We start from the raw sequence: 24,008 nt of genomic DNA, 5'->3' as shown, positions 1-24,008 counted from the left end.
TAAAAAAGAAAAAGAAAAAAGAAAAACAATACTCAAGAAGAAGAGAAAGATGTTTCCTTCTCTCTCTGTCTCATTCTCTCTCTCTCTCTCTCATTCTCCTTCTCATTCTCTCTCTTTGCACCTGCACAAAAGAAGAGGTCAGGTGAGTACACATGGAAGGGCAGCCACCTACAAACCAAGAGGCCTCAGAATAAAATCTATCTTGTACCTTGATCTCGGACTTCCCAGCCTCCAGAACTGTGAGAAATTAATTTTTGTTGTTTGAGCCACCCAATCTACGGTATTTTGTTACGGCACCCAAGCAGACTAATATACTGGAACTGAGGTTACACTAAACAAAAATGTAAAATACATGAATGGCTTTGAAACAAGGAAGTGGGTTTTAAGGAAACTGCTAGTGAAAGCCTAAATAAAGTGCCTTAAAGAAACTATTAGTAGAAGCCTCCAGATCCTGTGAGGATGCTGTTGGTGAGGGTTTACAAAATGATAAAAACCTTACTGAGGAACAGAGGAAAGGAGATCCTTGCTGCAATGCTTGCTGACACTATAGTAACACTATTATCTGCAGTTATGTGAAAATCAGATAATAACCAAAATATTGAAGGTGCCACATGATTTCTTCTTGCTATTTATAGTAAAAATCTATACTGCTATACTGAAGAAAGGGCTGTTAAAAAGAATTCAGGACCTGATGACATTGAAAGTTCAAGCCTCTCAAAGAGGGAAAAGATGCTAAAATTAAGTAACAGTCTTTGAGCAAAGATCAAATCCAGGGCACTGCTTATAAAAAATGGTACAAGGATGAAGCCCAAGCTATGACAAATCTTTTGCTATGATCTCAGAAATATCAAAAGTGACGCCTCAGAATATAGTTCAAACAGACAAAAAGCCCTCTAAAGAAAAAAAGGTTGTGCCTCACAAATCCTCTCAAAGAATCAAGAAGCTTAAGAATGTTGTCCCTCAGCTGTTTCAGAAGGGACCCAAGGTAGAAGAAAACTTATCTTTATCTTTTTTTAAATGTTTATTTATTTTGAGAGAGAGAGTATGTGTGTGTGCAGACAGGGGAGGGGGAGAGGGAGGGGGAGAGGGAGGGGAAGAGGGAGAGGGAGAGGGAGAGAGAGAATCTCAAGCAGGATCACAGAGTCTGAAGGACTTGATTCCACAACCCTAGGATCAAGACCTGAGCCAAAATCAAGAGTCAGACATTCAACCAACTGAATTTTAAGTTTATTTATTTATTTTTGAGAGTGGGGGGAGAGAATGAGCAGGGGAGGGACAGAGAGAGGAAAGAGAGAGAATCCCAAGCAGGCTGCACACTCAACACAGAGCCCAACTCGGGGTCTGATTTCACAACTGTGAGATTAGGACCTGAGCCAAAATCAAGTTGCTTAAGCAACTGAGCCACCCATGCACCACCTGTATATTTATGTTTTGTGTACTTCTCTGTATTGAGTTATAATACCCATCAATGACAAATTTTTGATTTTTAAAAAATGCTGGGTTCAACCCGCTAAGCTGATCCCATCATTTCCTAGCAGGTCACAACCCACAGTTTGAAAAACTCTGGTCTAGGGTTAAGAGCTGTGGTAATAAAAGGAACTGGAAGGAGTCTGGAGTCTTTGTTTTAGAGTCTGCAGGTAGAAATGATAGGACATAATGGGACTGGAGGGACTGGAATAAGAAGAATAAGAAGGGAGAAGTGTCAAAGATGACTCATGTTTCTGCCTTGAACATCTGAATAAATGGAAGTGCCACTTACTGAGATGAGGAAAACTAGAGGAGGAACAAGTTTAAAATTATGGGAGAAGAGAAGAGTTTGCATTTGAACATGTTAAATTGAGATGTCTATTAAATATACAAGCAGATATCCAAGATGCCACCTGGTTATGTAAGTATAGAAGCCATCACTGACTGCCCTAAGTTTGCCTTCCTCATCCCACCCTTGTTTTTTTTCTTCACAAGACTAATAATTACCTGAAATTATCTTCATTTTTTTCATGTGTTAATATCTCTCCCGTACTAGAAATTTAAGCAAAGACTTCATATTTCATCTGTTTATTTATAGCTTATGAATGAATACACTAATATACTTAATTCTTTTTCCCTCTTAAATTCCTTTGAGGTCTGACTTTGCAGTTTCCTACAACAAAAGAAGTGGAATGTATTTCCCTATCCCTTGATTCCAAGTTTGCAATATAACTTGCTTTGGTCAACAGCTGAAGTCTCACAAGGCTTTACGTGCTGCAGATTACTCTCTTGTCCTCCTGCTGTCACCATGAAAAGGACATGCCAGGGCTGGCTCTCTGGTCCCAGGAGGAAGAAAGATATATGACCCAGTCAAACAAGAGTAAAACAGAGCCTCCAGTCATCCTACAATCATATGATTAACCCAAACAAGAAAAGCTGAGTTCAGCTTAGATGAACTGATTCCTAGGCAATCTACTAACTTGTAAAAAATAATTATTGTTTAAAATCACTGAGTTTTGGCATGGTTTATTACAAAGCAATAGCAAACTGATATACCGATGTATCCAATGCCTAGAGCAGTGCCTAGAATATAATGACAGCCCAAATAATATTTTAAATGAATTATTTAATTGAAAAAGAAATAGATAAGGAATAGCCAAAGAGGTAAGGAAAACCAGGAGAATGGGGTGTCACAAAAGCCTAGAGAAGAGTATGTTTCAAGAAGGAAGTAGTCAAAAGGGATTAATGGTGTTAAGGTCTTTAAATTAGGATTAAAAAATATTTACTAGATATGGCAACATGGTGCTCAATAGTAGCCTTGCGAAAGGAGGGAAGCCAGAATGGAACAGACTGAGTTTTAAAATGCAGGAAATAGCATTAAGAAAGAAAATTCTCAGGGTGCCTGGGTGGCTCACTAGGTTGAGCGTCTGCCTTCGGCTCAGGTCATGATCTTGGAGTTTGTGAGTTCGAGCCCCATGTTGGGCTCTGTGCTGACAGCTCAGAGCCTGGAGCCTGCTTTGGATTCTGTGTCTCTCTTTCTCTCTACCCCTCCCCTGCTCATGCTCTGTCTGTGTCTCAGAAATGAGTCAACATTAAAAAAAAATTTTTTAATAAAAATAAATAAATAAATAAACAAACAAACAAACAAACAAACAAAATTCTCATGGCCAAAAACTGGCAATGTTCTTCCCACCATTCTTCCTTGAAAATTTTTTTCCTTTCTAATTATTTGATTTTGGCTATCAAACAACCTGGGATATTTTTCCTGCAAAGAATAAGAAAGCTGAACTTCATGTAGGATTACTTACTTTCTTATCTCATAGTACATAGCAAGGCACCGGTTCAGGGTCATACAATTAAAAAAAAAAAAATCCTAGGGGCGCCTGGGTGGCTCAGTCGGTTAAGTGTCCGACTTCAGCTCAGGTCACGATCTCGCAGTCTGTGAGTTCGAGCCCCGCGTAGGGCTCTGGGCTGATGGCTCAGAGCCTGGAGCCTGCTTCAGATTCTGTGTCTCCCTCTCTCTCTGCCCCTCCCCCATTCATGCTCTGTCTCTCTCTGTCTCAAAAATAAAAAATAAAATGTTAAAAAATTAAAAAAAAAATCCTATCTGTACTATCCCATGCTTTAACTAACTGGTTAAGGCAAGCCAATCACTGATTATCAGTCAAAAAATTAGGATGTTTACCTACAAAATGCAAATCAACTATGAAATTTAAACCTCATAAAACATTACAAATGACCAATGATGGACTCTTGATGAATTCAAGCACTAAGAATAAAATTTGGCTATATAAACCTATTACCAAGAGCAAGCTTTAAGTCTCGTCATATTCAGAATGGATACACCTCAATTTATAATTCATGATTATAGGGGACAAGATTTATGTTACTTTTCCTATTTCAATTTCTTGGTATGGAACATTCTAGGTACCTCCCATATGATATCCTATACATAAATACCTTCTCTACAATTAAATCCTACATGAATTATTCAATTTAATTCAAAAACCACTTTATATTTTATAGATCCTGATATTTTCCACAGTTCCTAAATAAATTCCTATTGTTTCTCTTCACATGCATATAACTATCAATAGGCCTTAAAATATTTTTAACATACCATATTTTTCCATGTGCTCTTTTCCAGCAAACCCAAACATCTGAGGAGCAACTGGTTTGGCACACAATCCATATTTTTTTATCAGGACCTCAAGATGCTTATCAATTGGATTGGTCCTTTGTGAAGTCTAAGAGAGGGGAGAAAGAAATAAGTACTTGACATGCTAAGTGTCTCTTTCAACTATTACAGTGTTAATTAAGACATCTGCTTATTTTAAGCCATAGTAAACCAAAAATAAGCAATGTGAATAAAGTCTGTCAGGAAATACTTTGCAGGGAAACATGGAAAGGAAAAATAATCAAGTGAGGTGTTAATTTTTTCATGAAGTATTTATAAAGAATCCAATATGTACCCATACTACTCAAGGTAGTATGCTCTGCTCATCTGGCATTTACAACTGAGGCAGGGAGGGGACAAAAGGTGATGAAGATAAAACTAAATTAAAATATAAATAATAATGCTATAAAGAAGAACAAATTCAAGTAAGGGGATAAAACTGAACATAGGAAGTGTTACTTTAATTTTTTGTTTGTTTTATTTATTTTTGAGAGAGACAGAGTGTGAGCGGGGTGAGCAGGGGAGGAGCAGAGAGAGAGGGAGACACAGAATCCGAAGCAGGCTCCAGGCTCTGAGCTGTCAGCATAGACCCCAATGCGGGGCTCAAACTCACAAACAGTGAGATTGTCACCTGAGCCGAAGCCAGACACTCAACCATCTGAGCCACAAGGCACCCCTAGGAAGTGCTATTTTATACACAATAGACAAGGAAGGTCTCATTGACAAAACAGTATTTGAGCAAGAATGTGAAGCAGTAAGGAGTAAGTTATTTGGGTAACCTTGGGAAAGGAGCATTCTAGGCAGAGAGAACAGCAACCAAAAAGATCTTAAGGCAGAAGCATGCTTGGGTTTTTGAGAAAAGAAGTGAATTAGGACTAAGATAAAGAGTGTAATCACCTCAGAGAGTGTAATCATTTTTGTTTCCTAGTTCTACAGTATAAGAACATAGTTACTACCACAAATATTTCACAAAGGGAAATATTTTCTTCTCAGTTTCCCTGCTAGACGCTCAGGTCACGATCTCACGGTTCATGAACTCCCTGAAGGCAGGAATCTTTTTTCATACACCTTTGCACATACACCCAATGACTAGCATATGGCCTGCCACACAGCAAAAATTCTATAATTGTTGAATGAATAAATGAGGATTATTTTTTGGTCCACAAGGAGTTCCAGAGGGAATACTGTTAAGCCCTTCTCTTTGATTAAGAAAATATAGGGGTGCCTGGGTGGCTCAGTGGGTTAAGCATCTGACTTCGGCTCAGGTCATGATCTCGCGGTCTGTGAGTTTGAGCCCCACATCAGGCTCCGTGCTGACATCTCAGAGCCTGAAGCCTGCTTCGGAGTCTGTGTCTCCCTCTCCCTCTCTCTCTGCCCCTCCCTGCTCATGCTCTGTCTCTCTCTCTTTCAAAAATAAACATTGAGAAAAAAAAGAAAAAATATAGGCCTAAAGAAAGAAAATTATTTAGTTAGATATGATAAACACTTGACAATCCAAATGATATTTTGATAGAAATGGGTCTTGTGAATCTCTGAACACAGAAATCTTAAAAATAAGAGTTCCAAAGAAATTTTTAAAAACAAAGAGAAGGGGTCCCTGGATGGCTCAGTCAGTTAAGCATCTGACTTCAGCTCAGGTCATGATCTCATGGTTCATGAGTTCAAGCCCCATATCAGGTTCTCTGCTGTCAGCACAGAGTCCACTTTGGATTCTCTTTCTCCCTCTCTGCTCCTCCCCTGCACCCTCTCTCTCTCTCCCTCTCAAAAATAAACATTAAGAAAAAAAAGTTTTTTGGGAATGCAAGCTGGTGCAGCCTCTCTGGAAAACAGTATGAAGGTTCCTCAAAAAATTAAAAATAGAACTACCCTACGACTCAGCAATTGCACTACTAGGCATTTATGCAAGGAATACAGGTGTGCTGTTTCAAAGGGGCACATGCACCCCAATGTTTATAGCAGCACTATCAACAACAGCCAGAGTATGGAAAGAGGCCAAATGTCCATCGATGGATGAATGGATAAAGAAAATGTGGTATATATATACAATAGAGTATTACTCGGCATCAAAAAGAATGAAATCTTGCCATTTACAACTACGTGGATGGAACTAGAAGGTATTATGCTAAGTGAAATTAGTCAGAGAAAGACAAGTATCATATGACTTCACTCATATGAGGACTTTAAGACACAGAACAGATGAATATAAGGGAAGAGAAGCAAAATAATATAAAAACAGGGAGGGAGATAAAACATAAGAGACTCTTGGGGCGCCTGGGTGGCTCAGTCGGTTGAGCGTCCGACTTCAGCTCAGGTCACGATCTCACGGTTCGTGAGTTCGAGCCCCGCGTCAGGCTCTGGGCTGATGGCTCAGAGCCTGGAGCCTGCTTCCGATTCTGTGTCTCCCTCTCTCTCTGCCCCTCCCCCATTCATGCTCTGTCTCTCTCTGTCTCAAAAATAAACATTAAAAAAAAAATTTTTTTTTTAAAAACATAAGAGACTCTTAAATATGGAGAACAAAGAGAGGGTTGCTGGAGGGGTTGTGGGAGGGGGGATGGGCTAAATGGGTAAGGGGCACTAAGGAATCTACTCCTGAAATTATTGGTTGCACTATGTGCTAAATAATTTGGATGTAAATTTTTAAAAATAAAAAATAAAATTAAAAAAAAATTTTTTAAAGAGAAAATGTTCACTGCTAAGTAAAAAAGGGGTGCTAATTAAAACAATGATATATAACTTCTGCTTCTAGACAAGATGGATTACAGAAAACATATTTATCCTTCTAGCTTAACCATCTAAAAGCTTGGACAAAATATATAAAGCAACAATTTTCAATGTACAAGTATAAAGCACAGCATAGAGATCGCTAAGAGAAGGAAAACAAATAAGATGAGCATTATGATTTTCCCCAGATTGCTACTTGGAAAGAACAGGGAGGAGTAACATGAAGTCCAGCAATCTTCCTAAGTTGAAGAAACAGAGTTCAGAACTCAAAGAGACCAAGCCATCTAGAATTCACAGAGAAGAGAACTGGAGACAAAAAGAGACAGACAGAGAACACATATGTGCACATGCTCTGAAATGGATAGCAACATGCAGAAAAATGAACCTGGACCACTTTCTTACACCATACACAAAAATAAACTCAAAATGGATGAAAGACCTAAATGTAAGACAGGAAGCCATCAAAATCCTCGAGGAGAAAGCAGGCAAAAACCTCTATGATATTGGCTGCAACAACTTCTTACTCAACACATCTCTGGAGGCAAGGGAAACAAAAGCAAAAATGAACTATTGGGACCTCATCAGGATAAAAAGCTTCTGCACAGCGAAGGAAACAATCAACAAAACTCAAAGGCAACCAACAGAATGGGAAAAGATATTTGCAAATGACATATCAAAGGGTAAGTATCCAAAATCTATAAAGAACTTATCAAACTCCACACCCAAAAAACCCAAAAAATAATCCAGTGAAGAAATGGGCAAAAGACATGAATAGACACTTTTCCAAAGAAGACATCCGGATGGCCAACTGACACATTAAAAAATGCTCAACATCACTCATCACCAGGGAAATACAAATCAAAACCACAATGAGATACCACCCCACGCCTGTCAGAATGACAAAAATTAACAACTCAGGCAACAACATATGTTGACGAGGATACAGAGAAAGAGGATCTCTTTTGCACTACTGGTGGGAAAGCAAACTGGTACGGCCACTCTGGAACACAGTATGAAGGTTCCTCAAAAAATTAAAAATAGAACTACCCTATGACCCAGCAATTGCACTACTAGGTATTTATCCAAGAGATACAGGTATGCTGTTTCAAAGGGACACATGAACCCCGATGTTTATAGCAGCACTATCAACAACAGCCAAAGTATGGAAAGAGCCCAAATGTCCATCGATGGATGAATGGATACAGAAGATGTGGTATATACATACACACACACACACACACACACACACACACACACACACAATGGAGTATTACTCAGCAATCAAAAAGAAAGAAATCTTGCCATTTGCAACCACATAGATGGAACTAGAGGGTATTATGCTAAGCGAAATGAGTCAGTCAGAGACAGACAAATATCATATGACTTCACTCATATGAGGACTTTTAGACACAACATATGAACATACGGGAAGGGACACAAAAACAATATAAAAACAAGGAGGGGGACAAAAACATAAGAGACTCTTAAATATGGAGAACAAACAGAGGGTTGCTGGAGGGGTTGTGGGAGTGGCGGATGGGCTAAATGGGTAAGGGGCATTAAGGAATCTACTCCTGAAATCATTGTTGCACTATAGCTAACAAACTTGTATGTAAATTTAAAAAATAAATTAAAAAAGTGTATTCCAAGAGTTTTATAGAATAAAAAAAAAATCCAACTAAAAAAAAACTAAAGTGAAATTACACACACAAAAAAACTCAATTAGCAGAAAACAAAGAGAAAAAGGGAAAAAGAAGACATTGAACAAAAAAAAAAAAAAAAAAAAAAAAAACAAATAGCAAAATAGTAAGATAGTAGATTTAAACTAGTGCTGTCCTTGGGGCTTCTGGGTGGCTTAGTCAGGTAAGTGCCTGACTTTGGCTCAGGTCGTGATCTCACAGTTCATGAGTTTGAGCCCCACGTTGGGCCCTGTGCTGACAGCTCAGAACCTGGAGCCTGCTGCGGATTCTGTCTGTGCCTCTCTGTTTCTGCATCTCCTCTGCTTGTACTCTCTCTCAAAAATAAATAAACATTAAAAAATTTTTAAACTAATGTTGTCCAAGTAAACATTTACTAACAGGCTCATGAGGGTCGGGGAGGCATAACTGATGTATTTGCCAATTTTTGTGATGTAAATACTTCCACTACAGCCAATTTAAATCACTGAAAGCAAAGATGAGAAGAGTTGTGCACAATCACGCAAGAGTCTCGCAAGCTGGTAGAAGCCAGTAGGTATTAGTTTCAGCTATTAATTTAAACCCTATATATCAATAGCCACATTAAATAAAAAGGATACAAAAAGCCCAGTCAAAAAGAAGAGACTGATAAATTGTTAAAAAGCAAGACCCAACTATATGTTGCCTACAAAAATCTAATTCAAAAACCACACTGATATATCACCTCACACCTGTTAAAATGGCAATTATCAAAAAGACAAGAAATAATAAGTATTGGCAAGGATGTGGAGAAAAAGGGAACCTTTGTGCACTACAGGTGCAAATGTAAATTTCAGCCACTATGAAAAACAGTATAGCAGCTCCTCAAAAAATTAAAAAGAGAAATACCATATGATTCAGCAGTTCCACTTCTGGGTATTTATCAAAAGAAAACAAAAACACTAACTCCAAAAAATATATGCACCCCCATGCTTACTGCAGCATTATTTACAACAGCCAAGATATGGAAACAACCTAAGTGCTAAGTGCCCATCAACAGATGAATGCATAAAGACAATGAGGGCTATATAGACATATAGATACACACACACGTATATACATATACATATATATATATATATATATATATATATACACACACACACACACACACACACACATATTATACATGCACATACATATAATAGAATATTATTCATCCATAAAAAAAGAATGAAATCATGGGGTACCTGGCTAGCTCAGTTGGTGGAGCATAAAACTCTTGATCTCAGGCTTGTGAGTTTGAGCCCCAAGTTGGGTATAGAGATTACTTGAAGGAGAAGGAAAAGGAGAAAGAGGAGGAGAAAGAGGAAGAGGAGGAGGAGGAGGAAGAAGAAGAAGAATGAAATCTTGCCATCTATGACAACATGGATGGACCTTGATGCATTATGAAAAACTAAGTGCAATAAGTCAGAGAATGACAAATACCATATGATCTCACTTACATGTGGATTCTCAAAAAACAACAACAACCGGCTCACAGATACAGAGAACAGATTGGTAGTTGTCAGAGGGTAGGCAAAAGGTACAAACTTCCAGTTATAAAATTAAAAAGTCATGGCCGAGGCAGTGGCGGGGAACCTGGCTGGCTCAGTCAGTAGAGCATACAACTCTTGATCTCAGGGTTGTCAGTTCAGACCCCATGCTGGGTGTAGGGCTTACTTAAAAATAAAATCTATTAAAAAGTCATGGAGATATAATGTACATCATGGTGACTATAGTCAATAAGACTTTACTGCATATTCAAAAGTTGCTAAGACTGTAAATCTTAAAAGTCCTTAAAAGTTCTCATCATAAGAAAAAAGTCTTGTAACTAAGTTTGGTGACAAACGCTAACCAGACTTATAGTGGTGATCATTTCACAATATATGCAAATATCGGACCATTATGTTGTACACCTGAAAGTAATAAAATTGTGCATCTCAATTACACCTCAATTTTAAAAAGCCTAATTCAAACAAAGACAGAAATAGGAAAAAGGATGGGAAAAGATATACTATTCTAATTCTAATCAACAGAAAGCTGAAATGCCTATGTTTATATCAGACAAAATAGATCTAAGATCAAGGAACACTACAATAAAGAGGATTATCTCACAATGATGAAGGGGTCAATTATCAAGTACCTAACAATCCTAAATGTTAGTATACCTAATATCAGAGCTTGAATACATGAAACAAAAACTGATAGAGCTGAAAGGAATAGACAAATCCACAGATTTAGCAGAAGATCTCAATACTTCCCCTCTGAATAACTGATAGAACAAGTAGACAGGAAAATCAGTAAGGATATGAAGATTTGATCAATATTAACAACCAATATGACTTAGCATTTACAGAACACTCCACCCAATAACATCAGAATACATATGAAAGTGCACAGACTATTTATCAAAATAGACCATATCCCGAGCCAAAAAGTAAGTCTCAGTAATTAAAAAGTATTCATATCATACAAAGTATATTCTCTGACCACAGAGATTTAAAATAGAAACAAATAGGGGTGTGTGGGTGGCCTGGTGCCTGGGTGGCTGGATGGTTAAGCATCAAATTTTGGCTCAGGTCATGATCTCACGGTTGGATCATGGTTCCAGCCCCGCATCAGGCTCCTGCTGTCAGCGTAAAACCTGCTTCTGATCCTCAGTCTCCATCTCTCTCTTCCCCTCCCCTGCTTGTGCTCTCACCCTCCTTCAAAAGTTAATAAACATTAAAAAAAATTTTTTAATAGAAACAGAGAACAGAAAGATATCTGAAAAATGCCTAAATATCTAAAAATTAAACAACATGCTTCTAACACATGGGTGAGAGAAGAAATCACAATGGAAAAATTTTTTTCAAGTTTTTATTTAGATTCCAGTTAGTTAACATACAGTGTAATATTAGTTACAGCTGCAGAATTTAGTGATTCATCACTTACATACAACATTTGTTATGCTCATCATAACATCCCCCCTCCCCACCCGCCTCCCCTCTGGTAACCATCAGTTTGTTCTCTACAGTTAAGAGTGTTTCCTGGTTTACCCCCCCACTTTTTTTTTTTTGAAATTTAAAAATAATTTGAAATAAATGAAAATAAAAGCATGATATAAAAAAACTTATGGTATGGGGGCTCCTGGGTGGCTCAGTCGGTTAAGCATCCGACTTCAGCTCAAGTGATGATCTTGTGGTTCATGAGTTCAAGTCCTGCATTGGGCTCTGTGCTGACAGCTTGGAGCCTGGAGCCTGCTTCAGATTCTGTGTCTCCCTCTCTCTCTACCTTTTTCCCACTCTCTCTCTCTCTCAAAAATAAACATTAAGAAAAAATTTTTTAATTTACGGTATGCTGCTTAAGCAGTGTTTTAAAAGAATGTATAGTATCAAATACCTACATTTGAAAAAAGGCCAGATTTAAAAGCAATGACCTAAGCCTCCAACTTTATAGACTATAACAATAAAGAGCAAGTTAAACCCAATGTAAAAAAAAAGGAAATATTAAGGATCATAGCAGATGTAACTAGAAAGTGAGCAGAATGAAATAAATAGAAATTAACAGAATGGAACAGAAAACAGAAAAAATAGAGAAAAACCAATGAAAATAAAAGCTGGCACTCTGACAAGATCAATAAAATTGGTAAACACCTTTTATTTTATTCATCATGGGAAAAAGAGAGAAGACAAAGACTAACAACATCAGAGGAAGAACAATCCTATTTTAGGGGCACCTGGGTGGCTCAGTCGGTTAAGCGTCCAACTTCAGCTCAGGTCAGGATCTCATGGTCCATGAGTTCAAGCCCCACGTCGGGCTCTGTGCTGACAGTTCAGAGCCTGGAGCCTGCTTTGGATTCTGTGTCTCCCTCTCTCTGTGACCCTCCCCCATTCATGCTCTGCCTCTCTCTGTCTCAAAAAAATAAACAAACATTTAAAAATAAATAAATAAATAAAAATCCTATTTTAGATGCCTGGGTGGCTCAGTTGGTTAAGCGTATGGCTTCAGCTCAGGTCATGATCTGCGGTTCATGGGTTTGAGCCCCACATCAGGCTCTATGCTGACAACTCAGAGCCTGGAGCTTGCTGTGGATTCTGTGTCTCCCTCTCTTTCTGCCCTTCCCCAGCTCTCTCAATCTCTCTCTCTCTCAAAAATAAATAAACATTTAAAAAAATAAATAAATAAAGATCTTACTTTAAAGAGATACTATGGGAATAACATGATCAACTTTTTGTCAATAAATTCAACAATGTAAATGAAATGGACAAATTCCTTAAAAGGCATTATCAAAGCTCACTCAAAAAAAAAAAAAATGACATAAATAGTAATATATTTACTAAAGAAACTGAATTACTGGGGTGCCTGGGTGGCTCAGTTGGTTGAGCATCCAACTTCAGCTCAGGTCATGATCTCACAGTTCGTGGGTTTGAGCCCCGCATCAGGCTCTGTGCTGACCACTTGCTCAGAGCCTGGAGCTTGCTGCGGATTCTGTGTCTCCTTCTCTGCCCCTCCCCCGCTTACGCTTTGTCTCACACTGTTTCTCAAAAATAAATAAATGTAAAAACAAAATTAAAAAAAAAAAAAGAAACTGAATTACTAAACTTAAAAGGTTAAAAACTTTCCCATAAAGAAAACTCCAGATCTAGATGTGGTTTTTAGTAATTTTCAAATACAAGTTACCAAGATACTTATCATTCACTACTTAAGAAAAAAAGTCAATTTTTCATGTGTCATAAATATCAGGTACTCTCATTAGGCATCACCTAATCTTATTTCATACTCTTCTCCAGTTGCCACCCTCCAATCCAGTTTTTCAAACTATCCCCTAAACATATTATATTACTTTTTTTTGTAGGCTCCATGCCAATGTTGAGCTTGTAGAGTCACATGCTCTACCGACTAAGCCAGCCAAGTGCCTCTGAACATATTATATTATGTTTATTCCACCATCCATGACTTAGCTCATGATGTTTTCTCCCATACCCAGAAAGATCTCATGCTTCCCTATCTTTAATTATCTTTATTATATTATTATAATTATCCATATTTATTATATACAAATTTCATATAATTATTATCTCTTATTGTCTTTAAGACCCAACCTAACATCTCCTACTTTCTTAAAATGTTCTCTAATGAAAATGGGAAATAGCTCTTGTTGATTTCAATGCCTGTGGTTACTAAGAGATACTGTCACATATATTTAACTTAATTTGAGGTAGAGGTCCTTTAATGTTTGAACAGAAAGAACTGAATCAGATTGACCTCATAAGTCTTAGATGAATAGGCTAAAAGTTATCTTCAACTCATTTTCTAACAATGATTCTAGTTTTAGGGGCGCCTGGCTGGTACAGTCGGCAGAGAATGCAACTCTTGATCTCAAGGTCATGAGTTAGATGTTGGGTGTAGAGACTACTTAAATAAAACTAAAAAAAAATAATAATAAAGCAATGACTCTAGTTTTTGTTTGTCTGTTTTTTTTAAGTTTATTTATTTTGAAGGGGGTTAAAAGAGGCAGAGAGAGGAGAGAATCCCAAGCAGGCTCTGTGCTAACAGCACAAGCCATCCAGGCACTGGCAATTTCTAATATATATATATTTTTTCAAGGGTAATTGCTTCTTAAATTATATACATGAGGCACCTGGGTGGGCTCAGTCACTTAAGCATCTGACATTTGATTTTGATCTCATGGTTCCTGAGATCAGGCCCCACATTGGACTCCATGCTGACATCCCGAAGCCTGCTTAGGAGTCTCTCTCTCCCTCTTTCTCAGCCTCTCCCCCACTCACATATGCATGTTTGAACATGCTCACTCATTCTCTCTCAAAATAAATAAATATTTTTTAAAAAAGTAAAGGGATGGAAAAGATATTTTATTCAAATGAAAACTAAAAGAAAGCTGAGGTCACTATACTTATATCAGATAAAATAAACTTTAAGACAAAGGCTATAATAAGAGACAAAGAAGGTCATTAAACTAAAATCCACTTCTATTAATTACACATAAGATTCAAATATTCAATCTAAAGAAAAATGCTTAATCATTTTGGCTCTCCTCTACATTCACATGTTGATATACTTATTAAAGTATAATTATGTCTGGTCTTATTATTTTAAGTCAGGTTTAAAACCTCAAAACCATCTATCTAATGATAAAGGGGTCAATCTAACAAGATGACATAACATTTGTAATTTTTCATGCACCCAACACAGTAGCACCTAAATATATAAACCAAATGTCAACAGACCTAAAGGGAGGGATAGACAGCATTCAATAATTGTACATAGAACTTTAATACCCTACTTTCATCAATAGATAGATTAGTCAGACAGAAAATCAATAAGGAAACATTGGACCAGATGGACGTAACTGACATATACAGAACATTCCATCCAAAAGCAAAAGAATACACATTCTTCTGTGGTGTACATGGAACATTTTCCAGAATAAATCGTGTGGTAGGCCCTTAACAAATTTAACAAGACTGAAATCATCAAGCATCTTTTCCAACCAAAATGGCATGAAACTAGAAGAAAACTAGAAAATGCACAAATATGTGGAGATTAAACAACATGCTACTGAACAACCAATGGGACAAAGAAATTAAAAAATATCTTTTTTAAGATGAATTAAAATGGAAATAAAACAACCAAAACTTATGGGATGCAGCAAAAGCAGTTCTAAGAGGGGGAAGTTCATAGTAATAAACTCCTATACAGAGAAATGAGAAAGATCTCCAAAACAACCAAAAACAAAAACAAAAACAAAAAAACCCACATGACAAAACCCTAACTTTACACCTCAAAGAACAATAAAAAGAAGAACTAAGCCCAAAGTTAGTAGAAGAAGAACATAACAAAGATCAGAGTGGAAATAAATGAGACAAAATATCAAATAGAAAACATCGATGTAACTGTGAGACCCAAGGAATTTAACAAAACTCCCCTATCCCTGGACAAGCAGAGCAAGACTAACTCCATTTTGTGCTACACCCACCATCTCATGTATAACCCCCACATGACCTACTTATTGCTTAAGACACTCCCCCACCCTAGTCAAGCCGCAGAGCACACCCTTACTGGAAACCAGCTCATACAGGAATATGGAACCCCTAACCGCCAAAGAATGTAAACCCCGCCTTTTGCCCGCCAAACTTGCGTGCCAATTCTGACCAGAGTGATAGGCTAGTTCAAACAGTTTACTATAGGGTAAATTGTAATTCAATTGGCCACCTGCGTGTGGACTAACATCACTATGCAACTTTCTGTGTGTTACAATCTCATTGGCCATTGGCCCCTATAAAACTGCTACGCCTCTTAACCTAGGGGTCCAAGTCCCTGCTCCGCTGTGTCAGGTATACTTGGGCCCAAGCTCGAGCTTGCAAATCAACCCTCGTGCGTTTGCATCGGTATCGGCTCCTTGGTGGTCTCTCAGATTCGAAATCGGGGTATTACAAAACTAAACACTGGTTTTTGGAGAAGATAAACAAAATGCCCAAGCCTTATCTTCTCTCACCACTTCTTCTCCATTAATTCCAATTAAACATAATTATATCTTATCACACTATCATCTAAACTCTTTTTATCTTTTTTCTCTTTAGAGTGTATACTAAATAATTATTTCTAACCTAGTCCAGTTTCACTAATTCTCTTTTTAGTCATGTGTAATCTGCTATCAAACCTATCTTCTGATTTCTTACTTTTAATCATTTTATTTTTCTTTTCTATAAACTCTACTTTTTTTTCATGCCTATCATGTCCCTTTTTGCAGTTTCCAATATTCTTACAATATTTCCAATTATGGTGCCCTGTTTCTTTAATGCCTGGTTATTACTGCATGTCTTAGATAATTATTTGAAGAGTTCTCAAAGCCTCCAAAAGAAGATGCTTTCCTCCAAAAGAAAATTCACACTTGTGTCTGTTAAGTACCTAGGTAATTACCATTCTGGAACCAATTTAGACTGAATTCAAGGCTTGAGGTTTCTCTAACTGTCCTATAATGAGAATTTTGGTAGCAATCTCATATGAGGAATATCAAAGAAAGATTTTTCAGTGAAAGGTTTTTCTGGTGTTTTGTTTTTGTTTTTTTCCTTCTCTTTTTTCTCCCCTATTCCGCTCGGTACCAAGACAACTCTCACAGGAAAAAAAGACAGTTTTTCTTTAGATTTGCCCTTACCCAAAGGGTTTATCCCCGCAGGGCCCCAGTTTAATGTGCAGAGTGAGTATTAAACTTCTGATCTTGGGAGGACTACTTGCCTCTTCATTCCAGGGGACCATAAAAATTAAAGCTCACAGCTTCCTGATCAAAGGCATTCAAGGCGAAAGTGCTTCAAATACTTCAAACTCTCTGGCATTCATCTGCAATTCCTCTCTCTTTAGCATTTCCTTGCCTTTAGGATTTTTTCTTTATATTCCAATACTTTAACTGTCATCTCTAGAACTGGTTTAAATAATTTGGCTTCCCATTTCCAGAATCAGAAATCCCACACTTTATTAATCCTCTTCAATTTGTTAAGTTTTTGAATTAATGACTCTCAAATTAAATAGGTAAGTCACCTCAAATTCAATCATTTGACATTTCTGAACATCAGGTTTATCACTGACAAAGTAAAGAGGTTGAGCCAAATTATCTCTGATTCTTTACTGTTCTAAAATACCAGAATTTATGCATACATATACAATGTCACATTTCAGATTGTGAATATATCAGCTCATTTAATAACTATGCCAAATTATGCTTTCTGTTGCTTATTAACAGGTTCTATTTATAGTAGTCAGATGAGCAAAGTTTTCTCACAGTACTATTAACAACTCCAGAGTAACAGTAAGACTCACATTTGATAAAAGGGGTCCCTTCTCCATCTTCTCAAACCCAAGAGCCAAGACACAATCTGCCATACCTTGAAAGAAAAATGTAATCATTAGGAAAAATTAAATTTCAAGACACCTAACCAAATACCATTAAATACTTTAAGTAATTTATATAAAATTGAAAAAGATGCTATAATCTGACAAAATGTTTAATAAGTGAAAAATTAGAGTAAATTCTTATATGATTCCAGATAAGAGGAAAAATTACGTATTTAATTCTTCCTTTTATTCTAAATAATTTGTATGCTAATAAAACTTTTTATTAATATGGAAATATGGTTCAGTGAAAACAAATAAAAAGAACCAATTTTGGGTTTTTATTAATTATTTTTTAATGTTTATTCATTTTTTGAGACAGAGAGAGCGTGTGCACGCACACGAGACAGAGAGAGAGAGAGCGCTGCATGAATAGGGGCATGGCAGAGAGGGAGACACAGAATCCAAAGCAGGCTCCAGGCTCTGAGCTGTCACCACAGAGCCTTATGCAGCACTTGAACTCACGAACTGCCAGATCATGACCTGAGCCAAAGTCGTACACTTAACCAACTGAGCCACCCAGGCGCCCATAAACAACTAATTTTGAATTTTAAAACAAATAAAATTTAAAAATTTTTTAAAGGATCCTGATTAAAATCTTAACAGAATTATTTTTGGAGGGAGGGGATGCCTTAAAAATGATATTAAAGTTCAAATGAACAGCAAAATAAGAATTACAAAAATTTTTCTTTAAAAAAAAAAAAAAGAAGAAACCTAATAAAGTGAGGGGCACAGAGGACTCAAGCATTATCAAACAATAAGACATTAAAGCTCCAACAATTAAAATAACAGTGGACGGGCACTAGGGTGGCTCAGTTGGTGGGGCATCCAACTCTTGATTTGGGCTCAGGTCATGATCCCAGGGTTGTGCAATCAAGCCCCAGGTAAGGCTCTGCATTGAGTGCCCTGAGTGCAGAGCCTGCTTAAGACTCTCTCCCTCTGCCCCTCTCTCCCACTCGAGCACTCTCTCTGTTTCTCTCTAAAAAACAAAACCAAACAGGGGTGTGCCTGGGTGGCTCAGCTGGTTAAGCATCTAACTCTTGACTTCAGCTCAGGTCATGATCTCACATTCATGGGTTCAAGCCCCACACTGGGCTCTGCACTAACACTGTTAGTCCTTGGGATTCTCTCTCTCTCCCTCTCTTTCTGCCCCTCCCCTGCTCTTGCTCTCTCACTCTCTCAAAATAAATAAATAAACTCAAAATAAAAAAATAAAACAAAACAAACAAACAAAAACAATAGTGGAGTAGTAGAACAATAATCAACAATCAACCAACAGAACAGAATAGAGGGCCTAATAAAATACATTGGAATATGTGGAAATATAGAATATGATATATACTCAAGAGAACTAAAAACACATGGCCACTAAAAAATGTACATAAATATTTATAGAAGCATTATTCATAATAGGCAAAAAATAGAAACAATCCAATGGCCATTAATTGATAATTGGATAAACAAAATGTGGTCTATCCATACAATGGAACATTATTTGGTCATGAAATATAATGAAGTAGGGATATATGCCACAACACAGATGAACTGTGAAAACATTATACTAAATGAAAGAAGGCACAAAAGGCTATGTATTATATGCTTCCATTCATTTAATGTTCAGAATAGGTAAATCCAGAGACAGAAAGTAGCTTAGTAGTTACCAGGTGTTTAGGAGAGGGGATAATGAAGAGTGACTGCTGATAGGTTCAGGGTTTCTTTTTGGGGTGATAAAAATGTTCTAAAACGCTAGATAGTGGTGATGGTTACATGAAATCTGTGATTATACTAAAACACACTTAATTGTATAGTTTCAAAAGGTGAACTTATGGTACATAAATTAGATCTCAATAAAATTATTATTTTTTATTTTTTTAATGTTTTCTTTTTCTTTTTATTTTTGAGAGAGAGAGCGTGAGCAGGGGAGGGGCAGAGACAGAGGGGGACAGAGGATCCAAAGTGGGCTCTGCGCTGATAGCAGCGAGCCCAATGAGAGGCTCAGACTCACAAACCGTGAAATCATGACCTGAGACAATGTTGGAATTTCAACCGACTGAGCCACCCAGATGCCCTTACAGCTGTTATTTTTTAAAAAGATCTACATTATAGGGGTGCCTGGGTGGCTCAGTTGGTTAAGCATCCAACCCTTGATTTCAGCTCAGGTCATGACCTCACAGTTCACAAGATCGTGCCCTGAGTTGGGCTCCGTGCTGACAGCGCAGAGCCTGCTTGAGATTCTCTCTCTCTCTGCCCCACCCCTGGCATGCATGTGCACAAGCACACTCTCTCTCTTTCTCAAAATAAATAAATAAACTTAAAAAAATAATTTAAAAAAAGATACACATTATAAAAGCAATCCCTCTGGGGCACGTGGGTGGCTCAACTCGTTAAGCATATGACTCTTGATTTTGGCTCAGATCATGATCTCATGGTTTGTGGGTTTAAGCCCCACCTCTGGCTCTGTGCTGATGGCCCAGAGCCTGTTTGGGATTCTCTCTCTCTTTCCCTCTCTCTGCCCCTCCCTTACTTGTGCTTTCTCTCTCTCAAAATAAATAAATAAACTTTAAAAATCAATCAATCAATCAATCAATCCCTCTGATGGTCATAGAAAGAAATGATGAAAGGGCAATAGATATTGCCCCATGTCTATTTAAGTACAGTAGACAAATAAACAATCCTCACCACCCTGTATCAGCTGCCGGGCCATAAACAAAGCAGTAGAACCAGTAGCACAGTTATTGTTGACGTTAATTATAGGAATTCCAGTCAGTCCCAAACTGTGATAGATAGACCTCTGCCCACAGGTAGACTCACCTGTACAGAAAAAGAAACAAAAACTATAATATCTACAACATGGGAATTTATGAAGCTGCAATGCAACATAATACCACAGTACGGTTGTTTTTTTTTTTTCCAGTATTATGCCTTTGCCTAGCATACAACACAGGCAGAACAATAAATAAACCAACATCTTACTCAGAAAAAGGTTTGCATTAAGCATCATTTACACTCCAAATATGAAAAATCCTCAAAACACAGTATGATATGTACTTTCTCTACATGTTACAATAGGAAAGTAGAGAAATGACCAAGTAATAGCGAACAATTCAATCTGGCTAGTGCTACATGATAAAGGAAGCAATGTTTCATTTATACTTCTTTACAAATCTTTAAAACTATACCATCTGATTAAAAGGCTATGACTTTCTCAGGGAGCCTGGGTGGCTCAGTTGGTTAAGCATCTGACTCTTAATTTCAGTTCGGGTCATGATCTCAGTTTGTGAGTTCAAGCCCGGCATCGGGCTCTGCGCTGACAGTGCGTAGCCTGCTTGGGATTCTGTGTCTCCCTCTCTCTGCCCCTTCCCTGCTTGTTCTCTATCTTTCTCTCTCAAAATAAACAAACATTAAAAAATAATAGTAATTTAAAAATAGAAATAAAAAATAAAATAAAATTTTAAAAGGCTATGATTTTTCTCTTCACATAAAGGTTCCACAACTTCAAAAAGTTTAAAAGATCCTACGAGGCAGGTCATTACAAAAAAATAGTGATCCAAGCTGAATACACATTTGACTCCCTTTGCCAAGTAACACGGCCACCAAGGCAGACATGCTAGAGCAATGTAATGGGAACATCTGAAGGTACAGACTCTTCAGAAGTCTTCAGGGAAAACAGCAAAGTTCAGGACCTCCTTTTCAATAAATACATTGTGTATCTCTCTGATCTAGTAAATTTCCCTTTGAGGATTCTCTTGGTATCTTGAAATCTCAAAAAAATAACCACAGATATGCACACAGACTCACCTACGGTTATGCTTACTATAGCCTTTTTTCAAAAACTTTTTTTAACGTTCATTTATTATTGAGAGACTGAGAGAGACAGAGCGTGAGCGGGGGAGGGGCAGAGAGAGAGAGGGAGACACAAGTTTGGGAAGCAGGCTTCAGGCTCCAAGCAGGCTTCAGGCTCTGAGCTGTCAGCACAGAGCCCAATGTGGGGCTCAAACCCCTGAACTGCGAGATCATGACCTGAGCTGAAGTCAAATACTTAACCGACTGAGCCACCCAGGCACCCCAAAGCCTTTTATGATAACTAGAAATCAGAAAAAATTTAAAATGTCCCATGAATGAATGAATGAATAAAGAAAGAAAATGTCCAAGAACAGGCTATCATTACTACTACTAAATAAACTGTAGTAAATCCCAAAGACTAGAAAATCATACAATCATTAAAAAGGCTGTAAAAAGACTGGGTACATTCTAAATGTCCATTGAAAGACAATGGATTCAATAAATTATGATATATCTATTCAATGGAATTTTATGCTATCATAAAAAATAGACCAAGGAAGCTCTTTATGATACAATTTGGAACAGTAGCCAAGAACTACTAAGTAAAAAAGAAAAAAAATTTAAGATACAAAATAGTGTGTATATTATACTACCATGTATGTAACAAAAGGGGAAAGGGGAACTTACACACTCACACATACTTGTATATGTACAAATCACTTCTGAAAAGATACACCAGAAATTAGTGAAACTGGATGTCTAAGTGAAGGTAACCATGAGACAGGGAGACAGGAATAAGTGTGAGATTTTCCACTATATAACCATCCACCCTTGGTATTTTTGTACCATGTAAATACTTCATCAAGTCCAGAAAAAAAAAAAAAAAAAAAAAAAAAACTTAATTGAAAAAATGCTGGGGCACCTGGGTGGCCCAGTGGGTTGAGTGTCTGACTTCGGCTCAGGTCATGATCTCGCGGTCTGTGAGTTTGAGCCCCGTGTCGGGCTCTGTGCTGACAGCTCAGATCCTGGAGCCTGTTTCAGATTCTATGTCTCCCTCTCTCTCTGCCCCTCCCCCACCCTCACTTTGTCTCACTCTGTCTCTCAAAAATAAATAAATGTAAAAAAAAAAAAAATTTTTTTTTAATGTTAATGATAACATAAAGGAAGACTTAATGGAGAATACTGGCAATACTAAAATGAGAAAAGTAGGTTACCAAAAAGTATGTATACTAGGACCTCATTATTTTTTTTCTTTTTTAAGTTTTATTTATTTAAATAACCTCTACACCTAATATTGGACTCAAACTCACAATCCAGAGATCAAGAGTTGCACATACTTCTGACTAAGCCAGCCAGGTGCCCCAGGACCTAATTTTCTTGAAGAGAAAGTTGTATATGCATGCATACTCACATGCATTCATATTCACTGAAGTATAACACCAAAAATTAATGGTGATAATTTCTGAACTGGACAATGGGATTACAGGTGATTTATTTTTTTTTGTCTTTTTCTGTTTCCTTTTTTTGTTATAATTAGTGTATATTCTTTTCCTAGTTAGAAAAAGTTTGATATGGGAATGCAAGCTGGCGCAGCCACTCTGGAACACAGTATGGAGGTTCCTCAAAAATTTAAAAAGAGCACTACTCTACGACCCAGCAATTGCACTACTAGGTATTTATCCAAGGGATATAGGTATGCTGTTTCAAAGGGACACATGCACCCCAATGTTTATAGCAGCACTATCAACCATAGCCAAAGTATGGAAAGAGCCCAAACGTCCATCGATGGAGGAATGGATAAAGAAGATGTGGTATATATACACAATGGAGTATTATTTGGCAATCAAAAAGAATGAAATCTTGCCATTTGCAACTACGTGGATAGAAATAGAAGGTATTATGCTAAGTGAAATTAGTCAGTCAGAGAAAGACAAATACCATATGACTTAATTCATATGAGGACTTTAAGAGACAAAACAGATGAACATAAAGGAAGGGAAGCAAAAATAATATAAAAACAGGGAGGGGGAACAAAACCATAAGAGACTCATAAATATGGAGAACAAACAGAGGGTTACTGAAGGGGGTGTGGGAGGGGGGATGGGCTAAATGGGTAAGGGGCATTAAGAAATCTACTCCTGAAATCATTGTTGCACTATATGCTAACTAATTTGGATGTAAATTAAAAAAATAAAAAGAAAAGAAAAAAGTTTAATAAAAAATTTTATTGGATACAAAAAAGTAAATGTTTACAAATTTTAAAATAACAAAGAACAAAAATTTATCTTCTGAACAGTATCTTTATATGGTAGAACTATGGGCAATTTTTTGTTTTTTTAAGATAAACAATTTTTTTTTTAATTTATCTCCTGTTTTGGCAATAAACAATGGCAAAGACATATATTAAACTAGGCTAACACAGAAGGGAAATCTAGGAATGATAGGAATAAGACTCTGAATTCTGATTTTTGAGGGTTAAAATTTACAAATGCCTCTGCACTGTTTATGAAGTTGCTGCTATATTAGGTGAAACACTTTTAGAATATACAGTTTACCACATACCATAAACGTAGCCAACACATGCCTGTTCCACTACTGAATAAGGGATCTGTGCATCAGATAAAGCCTTCTGGCCTATAAAAACAAAAGTGTTTAATCAAATAGTGCTTTGAGTATTTGCTTTAGGTGAGTAAAAATTAAGTTTAGAGTTTTCCCAGAGTAGATCTACCTCCAAATAGTCTATGTTCAATTCAAATGACAAACCTTCATCAAAT

General features: G+C 37.2%; 1 protein-coding gene across 5 annotated transcripts in view; it reads right to left on the bottom strand.

Moving 5' to 3' along the window:
• Positions 1 to 24,008, bottom strand: part of SCP2 (sterol carrier protein 2) — a 125,375-nt gene that overhangs the window by 92,966 nt on the left and 8,401 nt on the right. For 3 of the 5 annotated variants that reach the window (XM_007077188.3, XM_042997200.1, XM_042997203.1), the window contains 4 exons: positions 23,797 to 23,868; positions 20,131 to 20,262; positions 17,380 to 17,444; positions 4,088 to 4,214 (listed from right to left, as the gene is read on the bottom strand). In XM_007077188.3, the coding sequence (XP_007077250.1) occupies positions 4,088 to 4,214; positions 17,380 to 17,444; positions 20,131 to 20,262; positions 23,797 to 23,868 (396 nt within the window). Of the gene's footprint in view, positions 1 to 4,087; positions 4,215 to 17,379; positions 17,445 to 20,130; positions 20,263 to 23,796; positions 23,869 to 24,008 lie in introns of those variants that run through there. The other 2 variants (XM_042997202.1, XM_042997201.1) reach the window with 2 other exon arrangements.

This window comes from Panthera tigris, chromosome C1, assembly GCF_018350195.1.
Source record: "Panthera tigris isolate Pti1 chromosome C1, P.tigris_Pti1_mat1.1, whole genome shotgun sequence".
NCBI classification, from domain to species: domain Eukaryota; kingdom Metazoa; phylum Chordata; class Mammalia; order Carnivora; family Felidae; genus Panthera; species Panthera tigris.
The sequence above is the reverse complement of the archived record's forward strand: the minus strand, read 5'-3'. Positions and strand labels throughout refer to the sequence as shown.